Source organism: Poromitra crassiceps (genome assembly GCF_964638095.1).
Source record: "Poromitra crassiceps genome assembly, chromosome: 6".
In the NCBI taxonomy this organism is placed as follows: domain Eukaryota; kingdom Metazoa; phylum Chordata; class Actinopteri; order Beryciformes; family Melamphaidae; genus Poromitra; species Poromitra crassiceps.
In genome coordinates, this window is record NC_139627.1 from 14,489,935 (window position 1) to 14,503,574 (window position 13,640).

The following is a 13,640-nucleotide window of genomic DNA, read 5'->3' on the forward strand; positions in this document are numbered from 1 at the left end:
CCACTTGGCCTCTCTCCCGAAAGCATCATTGCAACAGATTTAGTTTCATTGATCAAAAAACCTGAAATTTTTCCATAATCATTTAAGTCCTTCAACAAAGCAGGTATAGAAGATGAAGGTTTGCTGATAAAGGCAAGTAAATCATCCGCAAATAGCGAGGTTTTGTGTTCTTTATGTCCATCATCAGTTATTCCACAAATTTCTGTATTTTGTCTTATAGTCTCTGCCAGCGGTTCAATACTCAGAGCGAACAGTAGAGGGCTAAGACAATCCCCCTGTCTCACCCCCCTTCTAATAGGGAAGAAATCCGAGCAACATCCATTCACTCTAATACGTGATTTTGGATCATTATAAATGATTTTTATCCAGTTGATAAAGGCAGAATTGAATCCAAAAACGTGTAGTGTTTCATATAAAAAACTCCATTTAACCCTATCAAATGCTTTTTGGGCATCAAGACTAAGTATTAGAGATGTTTGTTTATTATTTTGGGCTCTTGATATGATATTTATAGTTCTTCTTATATTATTTGCTCCCTGTCGAAATGGAACAAATCCTGTTTGGTCCGGATTAATTAATTTAGCTATTTTTTTCTGTATTCTTTGTGCCAAGATACTGGTTAATATTTTCAAATCATTGCATAACAAACTAACTGGTCTATATCCCTCACAATGTATAGGGTCTTTGCCCTCTTTGTGCAACACAGAAATAATAGCTTCAGACCATGTTCTTGGAGGGTCTCCTTTTGACAATGCATAATTAAAGACTTTCACTAGTATTGGTGTAATCTGTTCGGAGAAAAGTTTGTAGAATTCTCCTGGCATTCCATCTGTTCCTGGTGATTTATTATTTTTCAAGGAAGTTATAGTTTTCATAACTTCTTGGTGTGTTACAGGCTTTGTCATATCAAATGCCTCTTCCTCTGTCAGTGATGGTAAGTATATTTTTGAAAAGAAATCTTTATTTTCCTTTTCTATTAAGGTGGAGTCTGAATCTGCATATATGTCCTTAAAGTAAGCTCCAAAAGCTTCTGCTATATCTTTTGGTGATGTCAAAGATTCCTTAGATTGTGGATGGGTTATTTTTGCCACCAGTCTACTTGACTGGGTCTTTCTTAATTGAAAAGCCAATAAGCGACTAGCTCTGTTACCCATTTCATAAAACCTCTGTCTAGAGAAACGAATAGCACCTTCTGCCTTATATGTTAAGTGTTCATCTAGTCTCTGTCTAGTTTCTTTCAATTCCAAGAGTGTTTTATTTTTAGATGTCATTTTATGTTCTTTCTCCAAGTTGTTAATTCTCTCTTCAAGTTCCTTCTGTTTTTTTAACTGAATTTTCTTCATTCTCGATGATATTTCTATCATTTTCCCCCGGGTAACTGCTTTACAGCCTTCCCATAGAATTGAGGGTGTAACTTCATTGTTGTCATTTATCAGAAAATACTCTTCAATATTTTTTCTAAGTTCATTTACTATTCCTTTATCTGATAGAATCGAAGTATTCAGTCTCCAATATTTAAAGAATGTTTCACCTCCCATATCCATAGTAAGTACAACCGGAGCATGATCACTTATAGTTATGGATTCAATTCTGCAGTCCAGTACATTATGCATATGTTGCTTTGATACCAGGAAAAAATCAATTCTTGAATAACTATTATGTGGATTAGAGTAGAAAGTAAAATCTCTTTTTTGAGGATTTTTGTCTCTCCATGGGTCAATCAATCCCAATTCTTCAATCATATTACCAAGCATTCGATGTTTTTTAGATCTTGGGCCATGTTCTGAGGGCAACCTGTCCATTCGACCATTTTGGACAACATTAAAATCTCCTCCTATTAACGTCGTCCCTCTCCCCTTGCTAACTATTACATTTGCTATGGTTTTAAAAAACATAGCATCATCTTCATTCGGGGCATAGACATTTACAATTGTCATAACAGTATCTCCTATAGTACCCACTATCATAACATATCTTCCTTCTACATCTTTAGTGATACTCTCAAGAACAAATGGGACTGATTTGTGAATTAGTATAGTAACCCCCCTTTTCTTGCCATAACATGCATAGTATACTTGATTTACCCATTCCCTTTTTAACTTTTCATTCTCTTCCTCCGATAAATGAGTTTCCTGTATCAAAGCAATTGAGCATTTTAATTTCTTTAGTTGATTTAATATTTTCTTTCTTTTAATTGGATGGTTTAAACCATGCACATTGTAAGATCCAATTATCACCTTATTCATAATTTCTTCATATTTATTTTACCATGGAATATGTAGTTGATAAACCAACCATGAACAGACCAACTTAATCCATCTCCAATACTGCTGCGTTTCAAATAAACCAAAACTCCTTCCCAAAACTGCCTCCTCCCGGCTGAATATGAGCTTATATCCTTCATAGCTGAAACTCACAAGCTGCTTTATCAGCTCATACCAACCTAGGAATAAACAAATAGAAAGAAACAAAAAAACAACACCCCCCTTCCCTATATATGTGTGACCTCCAATTTTAACCCCCAAATTACCACTCCAAACGAACAAAGAAAAAAAAAAAAAAAAAAAAAGTGACAGAGAGATGTGGCGAGTTCTCTCTGGGTTAGCACTACGTGCATTTGCAACTCTCAAAGTTGCAGCTCTTTTGATAAGAGAAAATAAATGTATCTTTCCTCTCTCAATTGACCCCCCCCCCAACCCCCTTTTTGTAATTTAAATGAACGAATTTATATATATTTAAGCTAGCATATCTTCAGTCCCTCAGTGACACAATTTCCCCATACCATCTTTCCTGTGTGTAAGACAGGCTTAAATTTACAGTTATTCTCATAGGCTGTTGTTTAAATTATTTAATAAATTGCCGGTGACCCCGCTGGGCCATATCCATTCAGGCTCACATTTCTGGAACGGTGGGAAAAAAAATGTGTTTCTGCAGCCTATACCAATATTCCACTTACAAAGTTATGCTATCCTATCCTGACGAGACAGAATCAGGTAACGCTACGTTCACACAGGGCACCTACGCCTTGCCTTGCCTCAACCCACGCCTACGCCTACAGACCTTGAGCTGGGCGTGAACCTATCGCACGCTTTTGCAATCACGCTGCACGCCTATTCCAGGTTCACCTGAGCCGAGTCACAAGCGCCTCTCTCTCTCTCTCTCTCTCTCTCTCTCTCTCTCTCTCTCTCTCTCTCTCTCTCTCTCTCTCTCTCTCTCTCTCTCTCTCTCTCTCTCTCTCTCGAGGTTTTTTTTTGTCACGTGTGGTCCCGAATTATCATGGGTAGGTAAAATAAATCGGATATATTTAATGTGCTATTGATGCTGGATATGTATAACCAGGTCTCCTTCTTGGGTGACTGCATGGTTGAAGCATCATGGTTGAAGCATCATGCTGACTCACGTCTCGTATGAAATCAGTTTTGTGAAGATGGACCACTAACTAATGGCCACTGTTTTCATCATATGATCATTAGACTGACTAGACATTTAAAACAAGGAATTTACTCCATTCATTAGATCAGTGGTTCTCAACCTTTTTATAAGTACCACCTCAGAAATCACCACCATATTAGATGAATATAAATCAAAGTCCATATAAAATAGAGTTTGGAACAGAGTTACAGGGCCCCCTTGTGTCATATTTAAACATTGCAGTTTTAATTTGGCACTAAAAGCATGTTTGTTTTATAATATACAACAAACTTCTTTTTTCTGTTTCCATAGTTGAGGCAACAGGAAGATGAGAGTGTTGGACCATCGCCTTGTCACCAAGTAAACGTCCCACCCTGTAGTAGTTAGTTACACCCACACACAGTCTCATGTGACTGTGGGTCACATGAGAAACCCAGATTGTTGCCGGGGGCCAAAACGTCATGCCAAAAGCTCTAATTTTATAACTACATTAACTTATAGAAAACATGCTGTGCACTTATTCTATAGCATTTATTATATTGCAAATCACTCCAAACAGCAAATGTATGTCATCTCATTGATGTTTTTAGCCTCATATGGTGTGGTTTGTCTTAGACCTCCCCGGCCAGGCAGAACCATCATGAGGGCTGCATCTGGCCCCCGGGCCATATAATGCCCAGGTCTGGGCTACAGTCACCCTTGCGAATAAACTTCCTGCTGTTAGGGCCATGGACCCCCATTTGATGAGATTTTGTCACTCAGACCTAAACCTACGAATATTTGTATTGCTCGATATGATTAGGTAGGCTAAGTCCAGCCAATACCTCCCTTTAACTTGCATCAGCATTTCCCTGAACCCCAGTGTGGTAACAGACTTTCTAATTATTGTCTCAAGCCATCGAATGCACTGTCTGTTCTTCACACCCACAGAGCCAGACAGGATGAATTGAGTTTCGATATTCATCATCTTTAAGAGGAAGTTAGAGCCAATGTTTCACAATCTTGACTGTGTCACCCCAGCACCTGATGCTGATGTAGCTCTTACAGCAGGGGAGGAGGGTTTCGGAAAGGTCAGCGTCCAGGCATCACGGAGACTCGCGGGGCCCCACCCCCACGGAGCTTTGCTCGAGTATAAGAGCACGGTCCGGGCATGAGCAGTGAAGCGTGTAAGTTCATTAAAGATGAGAATGAGCCCTCTCTGATCATGGACACGCCGTGCCCGAGCTTCGACCTGCCAGCGCGCATGTCTGCTCTCGACGTGTGCTTTGGGGACGGAGAGACCACGGTCTTCACGCCGGCAGCAGCCGCTCCTCAAATTCCCCCCAACTTTCTCCTGGTGCAGCCGGAGCAGGGGACCGACTCCGGCGTCTCCACACACGCCTTACAGCGTTGGCTGATGGCATGCCCCTGGCCCACGCCACACAGCGCCTATGAGGGGATCCAAACGCCAGCAGCCTTGTCCCAGGGGAACACCTCTTACACTGCATTGCCCGGGTAATTACTCATCAATAATTGATTTATCATGAATTCATTCATTCACTCGGAATTATTATGTTAGGCATTAAGGATTCATTTCAAGAAATATTTGTGGCTAAAATAGAAACTAACAGTTAGGCTATGTCAGCTAGGCTATGTAAAATAGGCTATTTGATGCTCATCGCAGATATAACTTTATAATTACAACTACTGTAGCCCCCCCCCCCCCCCCCCCCCCACCACCTATTTCAAGATTATTCTTTTTTAAGACTCAGTAGTAGCCTAGATTAAATGACATGCTAAGATGCGAAGATGCTCTTTTTTTCTTTTTTACTCTTTTGCAATTCACAAGTTATGTTCATAATGTGATGTAGCCTACTTGTCTTTATTTGTACCTTCAGTATGCCACCTCAGAGACAGTGCATGATCTGCGGGGATGAGGCCTCTGGATGCAACTATGGTGTCTTGACCTGTGGGAGCTGTAAAGACTTTTTTAGAAGAGCAGTTGAAGGTGAGTAAATTAATTACTAGGCCTACATGATACTAACACAATATTTTCGCCCACTTATGGGGAAAAAAGCGAAAAAGAATGGAGAGTTATTGGGATGGGGGCATGGGGCAAAATATGCTTATAGCCTACCACAATGTCTGGCTGTGGAGAATTCTGTTTATTTCTGAGACAAATCTTTCAAGCAATGGCATTGTCTTGCAACATTCTAAACATGTAATAACAGGTAGTTACAAAGCACCAGTGTTGGGGTAACTCATTACAAAAGTAACATATTACATGTAATATAGGCTATTACTTTTAGCAGTATCTCAGTAATATAACTTATTACTTATAGGATTTCAGTAATATTAGTTACTTGAGTTACTTTGTCAAGTAACTCAAGTTACAAATTGATTTTTTTTTTTAATCAAAGCACATATTTAAAAAAGATACAATCATTTCCTAATCAAACTGTGTGTTTTTATGCAAATAACCACTATAGATGTCAATAACAAAGGAAAAGAATAACATTTACAATGTTGGATTGTTTACACTGACTTCAAGACGGTTGACATTATTTTTCGGGATGGTTCCAGGGCAGCGATGTCATTCTGCTACTGCTGTTGTTTTCGTGAAAGTAATGCAAAAGTAGTGTAATAAGTAACGAGTTACTCTACACAGACAATAATATTGTAAAGTAACTTATTACTTTCAAATGAAAGTAACTAGTAATATGTAGTATATTACATTTTGAAAGTAACTTGCCCAACACTGCAAAGCACAAATAACAATTTGGATGGAGAGCTTGTGAAATTGTAATCTCTCGAGACAGACTTTCGACTTGCATTGCGGGGGATAGTTTTTTTTTACCGTTGGGTTCCCAGATTGGTGAAATTGTGATGGCAAGCAGTCTCATTTGTGATTTCTACAGCAGAATAAAATGTAGCTACCTAAGTCATGTTCCTTGCCCAAGATATGTGTTGTCCAGTGGTGGAAGAAGTACTGAAAGTCTGTACTCAAGTAGAATTACTGTTACATTACTGAAATATTACTCAATACAAGTAAAAATGTAACTTGTGTTAAAAAAATACTTCAGTAAAAGTAAAAAAGTACTCTTCTAAAAAAACTACTTGCAGTATTAGTTACTTTTTTAACCATCAATCTTTAATAGCAGGACTCCACCGATTTTCAATGCTGATTTATTTTGCACATAATCTTACACATATCCGAAAAGTGTAAACAGTTTTGCAGACGTTCATTTAGTTTGACAGTTATTGAGAGTTGATTTGTGTAAAGCTGTGGACCAGTGATGTCATTCATGCACAAATGACATCACTGGTCCACACCGTAACTTATATTATTATAAGAGCCACTGTGTCTCACCACGGCCGTGTCACTCTGTCCTCACAGCCTTGCCTCTATCTAATATTCTCCCTCCAAGACTCTGCTTCACTCTGGAGTGGAGAATCCATGACCAATATTCCACACATCTCCTTTCTTTTCATGATGTAGCAAATACCTCTCTCCTCTCCATATTTGAAAACCAAAGCGTCACTAATGACCGTGTATTGTGTCTCTTTTGCTGAACAGGTCCCCATAGTTACCATTGTGCCGGACGAAATGACTGCATTGTGGATAAAATCCGGAGGAGAAATTGCCGCGCATGTCGCCTGCGAAAGTGCTATCAAGCAGGGATGATGCTTGGAGGTACCATTCAGCTGGATTTCTTGGTGTATGAGCTAATGTCCCGAGTCGACCTCACTTAAATGGAGGCAGAGATTAGATCAGTTATTGGCTAATACCAATGAGAATCATTATTAGCATTCATTGCTATGTGTATTCTATGTGACTTGGGAAACTCAAATACTGAGGCTATGTCAAGTGCTATAGGCACACAGTTCACTCTCCCTCATTCATGGGTGGAAAAATAACTTAAATCATTTGCTTAAGTAAAAGCAATACTATGGAAAAATACTTAATCAAAAGTAAAAGTTATTCATTCAAATGTTTACCTAAGTAAAAGTATACAAGTATTACCAGTAAAATGTAGCAAAAGTAAAAATGTCCCTTTCATTGTATTAAATTATTGATGCATTAAGAAGTAGGCTATTCCACTGTTGTGTTGTGTGGTTTAAACACTAACAATGGAACATATTTTATTAGCTTATTATATGTTTTGCATGTAAAACCTTATTCTGAAAGGTAATGAACTACAGCCATCAGTAAAGGTATGAAGTCTCACAAAATGGAAATACTCATGTAATGTGCCAGTACCTTAAAATTGTACTTAAGCATAGTATTTGGGTAAATGTACTTAGTTACTTTCCACCACTGCCCTCGTGAAATCTGACTAGACCTTGTATCCATGTCACAGGCAGGAAGCTGAAGCGCTTTGGGGCCTTGAAGGTCTTGGGTTTGGCCCCGTCCATGATGCTCCAATCCCACTTGTCCATGTCCGGCGACAGCCAAGCCTTGACCTCCATGTCTTGCACGCCTGGCATCCGTGAAGTCCAGCTCTCGCCACAGACCATCAGCATTCTGCAAAACATCGAACCGGAGGTGGTGTACTCCGGTTACGACAACTCCCAGCCCGACGTGCCCCATCTTCTGCTCAACAGCCTCAACAGGCTGTGCGAGAGGCAGCTGCTGTGGATGGTCAGGTGGTCCAAGTCTCTGCCAGGTAACAAACGGCCCTCTACGCGCACCTCAGGGTCACTGCAGCCTGTCACCATGGGCAACCTCGCTGAAGGTCTCAGCCCCAAACTCTGGCTGAGACACAAGGCAATGCGCTTTATAAAGGAATAAATATCGGATGTAGCAGACGTGGTCTAAAAGTGGGTTGATTCTTATAAAAAATATTGATTACAAAGAGATTTTCTAAAAACTATGGCACATAAACTCTAGCCACTAACTGGGAAACCAATGGGCCTGACCTAGATACAACAAGGGTGCAAGAAAGGAGCTGCTGTCCTTGAACCACGTAACTCCAATTTGGGTGATTTTCAGAAGGAAATTCTCTGACCTCTTGGTTTGATGAAACCAAATAAAAATCCACTATATAAAATCATACACACATTGCCATCAAGCTAAAAACAAGGCTGTTTTTCTTAATTCCTCAGAAGTTGAGACATTAGGGGCGTCTCTGTAGTGTAGAGGTAGAAGCACTCGCCTACCACCGCAAAGACCCGGGTTCAATTCCCGTCTTGGTCAGACATTCGTACAGACACAATTGGCCATGTCTGCGGGTGGGATATGACTTCTGGCCTCCAGTGCCTCCTCTGCTTGGTCGGGGGGGCACCTGCTCTGGGGGAGAATAGCATGATTTCCCCACGTGTCTTGCACATTCTATGGGAGGCCGAGTTGAAATATTTTGTCGTGTCTTTGGGTCATTTATAAACAAAATTAATTCTGTTATTTTTCTATAGATTTTTTTTTTTTACTGCTATTTTAGTCAGTGGCGAGTGGCGAGTGTTTTCCCCCTAAAAGGGGATCAAAATTAAATGTTGATCTTAAATTGAATTCGTTTTGTTTTTTGTTTGAAAGGATTTCGTGACCTGCACATCAACGATCAGATTGACCTCATCCAGTACTCCTGGATGAACCTGATGGTGTTCTCTCTTGGGTGGAGGACCTATCAGAACCTGACCAGTGAATGTTTATACTTTGCCCCTGATATGATCCTCAGCCAGTAAGTAACATCCAGCACACGGGGGATTTCAATTAGGCTTTAATTAACTGGTTAACATTTTACCATTTCAACATGACGCCATGATGCATTTATTCACCAAACAAAGTCTTTGCATGTGAAAGAGCCTTCTTTGTTTTGTTCATGAAGATAAACATTTGTGTTTTCCTGTCAGGGAGCAAATGAGGAGATCTCCGATTTACGACGTTTGCTTGGCGATGCAGTTCATCCCCCAGGAGTTCTCAAATCTTCAAGTTACCCGCGAGGAGTTCCTCTGCATGAAAGCCATAATATTACTCAACATGGGTAAGAAAAAGAAAGAAAAAAGAAAAAACTTCCTTTGTGATTCAGCACCAGACACCAGCTGACTTGAGTCACTCCATGTTCACTTCCCGGTTTGAAATATCATTTATAAATAGTTGCAAGCAGAGAAATGAAACTTTCATGGCAATTTACTGTAGCACAGCACAAAAAGGGTGTTGTGTTGTGTTGTGTTGTGTTGTGCAGGATGACTGCACCTTGACAGGATTTATGTTATCAAGTCAGTTTTACACTCTTACCCAACAAAACAAAAACAAAACATTTGGGGATAAGCTCGCCTGTTACTTTTAACAAAATAAAAGTAAAGTGGCTTATTCCATCTATAAAAATAATTATCAGACATCCTTGGCCACTGATAGCCTTTACTGAAACACAATCTACTTCTCTACATTTAACAAGTCCAAACCTTTAAGCCCACGGCACCACCCCCGTGTGGCCCCTTTTTCCTCACCCCCTCCCACCACCCATATCCCCCGAGCCAGTAATCCTACTCACCCCTCAAATCCCCACTCTCTACCACCTTCCTGTCCTTAGCTAACTATGGCCCTTTCCCCACTAAATTCACTGAACGTCCATGACTGATTGACTGAGTGAGTGATTGTCTTGACTTTGCCATGCCCTGACCCCGGCTGGCCCAGCGCCGTGGGATGAATATGATATGGGATATATGGGATGGCATGATATTTGGGAGAAATTAGTATTTTTACTCTCTTCTAACCAATTGTCCCATGTGCTGTCAGTGCCTCTGGAGGGGCTGAAGAGCCAGGCCGCATTTGAAGAGATGAGACAGAACTACATCCGGGAGCTGAACAAGGTCATGAAGGGTCAGTGCATGGTGGCCACTTCCCAGCGCTTCTACCACCTCACCAAACTGATGGACGCCATACACGAGGTACCGCCAGTTCCCTGGTGGGCAGAGTATCAAAACTGTGATTCATTTGTGTCTCAACATCACTGGTGGGCGGAAACACTTGTATCTCCAAAAAAGCATTTGTTCACAAAGAAGAAAAAACATCCACCTTTTAACATAATAATAGTAATAATAACATTAATAACCAGTAATATAACATATTTCGCTGGGCCAAAGCACCTGAAACGTTCACAGGTTATTTTTGGGTACCCACTAAAACCATTTTATGTGAAATTGAAAATGGACGAATTCGGAGATACAAGGTTTCCGCTCGACTGCGACATTATGCAAGAAAAAGAATGACATGGTTGTCTCTTTTCGGACAGATAGTGAAGAAGGTCAACCTGTCCTGCCTGAACACCTACATCCAGGCCGACGCCATGAAGGTGGAGTTCCCAGAGTTGATGTCAGAGATCATTGTCTCCCAGCTTCCCAATGTCCTGGCCGGCATGGTGAGGCTCCTCCTGTTCCACACCAAGTGATGGCGCTGACGCAAACTCCAAGCGTTACACCGTCTTGTGACTGGATGATTCAACCCACAGTTACCAGATTCTTCATACATTTCACCAATGTTTTCAGTTATCTATACTTTGCCAAATTGCCTCTAAATGCTCTTTAGCCTTTTCTCTCGACTGACACGAGACAGAAACATGTTCCTAGGACTTTAAAATGTGCACTTTTTAGCAGATTACTAATTTAGAGGGATCAATCATTAAAGCTCTTCTGTGTAAGGCAGATTCCCCATTCCATAGCTTAGTAGCTACAGCTTTTATTAGTTGTTGAGGACTGATCATGTGTTTGTATCGAACTGGCGATCGTTGATATTTTCATATAGCAAAGTAACTATCAGTTGAAGCATCTTGTTTATGTGGCTGAGCTCACCATTTGAGAAGTGTGCCCCCTGGGGGAAGCTGAGCTCATGGCTGTGTCCGGCCTCACAGGAGCACATCGCCTTGGCATCTCTGCAGAGACGACAAAAATGGGACAGATTTTAAAACATTTAGAAGGGACGAAAAAGAGATCAGTTAAGTCAGACTTTAAACAGCTGGAGATGGTGCGACGCTATACGGTACCTTCCAACTGGAGGAGGCTGAAGTGAAGAGGTGTTTTCAAAAAGCAGAGCTCTCTTAGTACAACTTTATACCAAATTATTCTGCAATATTTTACTTCATCTTACTCTGTACTGCCTCTCATTTCTATGTTTGTGTCAAAGTAATAAAGATTGGCCATTTGCTGTTTAAAGGCTGTTGTTTAAATTATTTAATAAATTGCCGGTGACCCCGCTGGGCCATATCCATTCAGGCTCACATTTCTGGAACGGTGGGAAAAAAAATGTGTTTCTGCAGCCTATACCAATATTCCACTTACAAAGTTATGCTATCCTAACCTGACGAGACAGAATCAGGTAACGCTACGTTCACACAGGGCACCTACGCCTTGCCTTGCCTCAACCCACGCCTACGCCTACAGACCTTGAGCTGGGCGTGAACCTATCACGCGCTTTTGCAATCACACTGCACGCCTATTCCAGGTTCACCTGAGCCGAGTCACAAGCACCTCTCCTCTCTCTCTCTCTCTCTCTCTCTCTCTCTCTCTCTCTCTCTCTCTCTCTCTCTCTCTCTCTTTTTTGTCACGTGTGGGTGTGGTCCAGAATTATCATGGGTAGGTAAAATAAATCGGATATATTTAATGTGCTATTGACCTCCCCCCATGCCTAAACCTAACCTCCTCCAGACCCTAACCCAAAACCTAACCTCTCCCAGCCCCCACGCCAAACCTAACCTCCCCCCAAGCCATGCCTAAACCTAACCTCCCCCAGACCCTAACCCAAAACCTAACCTCTCCCACCCCCACCCCTAAACCTAAGGTCGGCATTGCGGGTGGTCGGCATTGCGGGTGGTCGGCATAGCGGGTGGACCCCGTGTTTACCGACGGGGAGAAAGCCCCACGTGATAGCCACCCGTCAATCTCTCTCTCTCTCTCTCTCTCTGCTCAACACTCCATTTTATTTTGAAATTCAGTTGCGTTTGCCATTTCCCACGGATATTGTCGCTTTTTTCCTTCATGGCTTGACAGAAGAAGCCTGCCTTCACGCGCCTAGTCGGCTTGAAAATAGAACTCACGCCTAAACGATCAAATCGGCGCAGGTCAGGCAAGGCGTGGGTACGCGCAAGGTTCACGCTGAGGCGCCCTGTGTACACAGCCTCATTGAGTAAAAAGGACGCCTATTTAAAAGCGTGGGTAAAGAAAGGCAAGGCGTAGGCAAGGCTTGGGTGCTGTGTGTGAACGTAGCCTAAAACATGGCCAGTAGCCTAATGTTGAATTATAGTTTGTGTTTAAGTTTTAGTTGTTCCATGAATTCTAGCTATTCTAGTTTAATGAGTTATTTAAAGTAATTATTTGTATTTGTATTGCTAAATAAAGGTCAATAGGTGGTGAAGAAAATACAGTATGTGTGGTACAATCATCCCGCGACAAAATAACCTCATGACCGACCGCCCAGGGGTCCCGAGCCCCAGGTTGAGAGCCACTGCTCTAGAGGATCTATAAATGATAAGTGGGTCTTCAGCGCATGGTTGAAGCATCATGGTTGAAGCATCATTGTTGAAGCATCATGGTTGAAGCATCATTGTTGAAGCATCATGGTTGAAGCATCATGGTTGAAGCATCATGGTTGAAGCATCATGGTTGAAGCATCATTGGGTTGGGGATTTGGCTCCAATGGAAAAACAGTGGCCCTCCTTGTGTAGCAGTATAGCCTAATCCACACCTTTGTATATTGCATTGTTGTTTTTCGTATTATTTAGGAAAAAGTTAGCACCTGTTGTTCACTAAGCCAGAGGTTCTCCAATGTTTCTCAGCCAAGGACCCCTTACAAGATAGAAAATATACCGGGGACCCCCCTCATTCTGATTTGTGATTTTGGGCTAAGCTTAATTGTTTCCACGGTAACGTGCTTGACTTTTAAATTGATAGGTTTGTTAGATTAAAATGTAATCCATGAACCATTTTATATTTAAAGCATAAAATATTTTCATTGAACTATGAAGCTTTTGCACACACACACACACACACACACACACACACACACACACACACAAGTTTTTGTTTTTATTTTCCTGAAAACCTTTCACGGACCCCCTGGCAAAGTACCGCAGACCCCTGGGGGTCCCCGGACCACCATTCCAGAGCCACTGCACTAAGCTGCCCCTTAGCTCTCCCAGCCACAATCATCTACAGCCACTACTGATTGCAAATGGTGTTTTGAGGGCTTTTATTCTGTGCCTAATTCTACTACAGTATACATACAGCTCATTGTCTGTTTGTCATTTGATTGTACCCAACTG

General features: G+C 41.4%; 1 protein-coding gene across 1 annotated transcript; it reads left to right on the forward strand.

The window, feature by feature from the left end:
• Positions 1-4,561: 4,561 nt before the first annotated feature.
• Positions 4,562-11,516, forward strand: LOC310777725 (progesterone receptor-like; the record flags this gene model as incomplete). Its single annotated transcript, XM_083638096.1, has 8 exons — positions 4,562-4,905; positions 5,289-5,398; positions 6,968-7,084; positions 7,752-8,057; positions 8,921-9,065; positions 9,238-9,368; positions 10,124-10,275; positions 10,620-11,516. The coding sequence occupies 8 exons, from the start codon at positions 4,562-4,564 to the stop codon at positions 10,773-10,775; spliced, it is 1,461 nt and encodes a 486-aa protein (XP_083494222.1). The 3' UTR covers positions 10,776-11,516.
• Between the last annotated feature and the right edge of the window lie 2,124 nt (positions 11,517-13,640).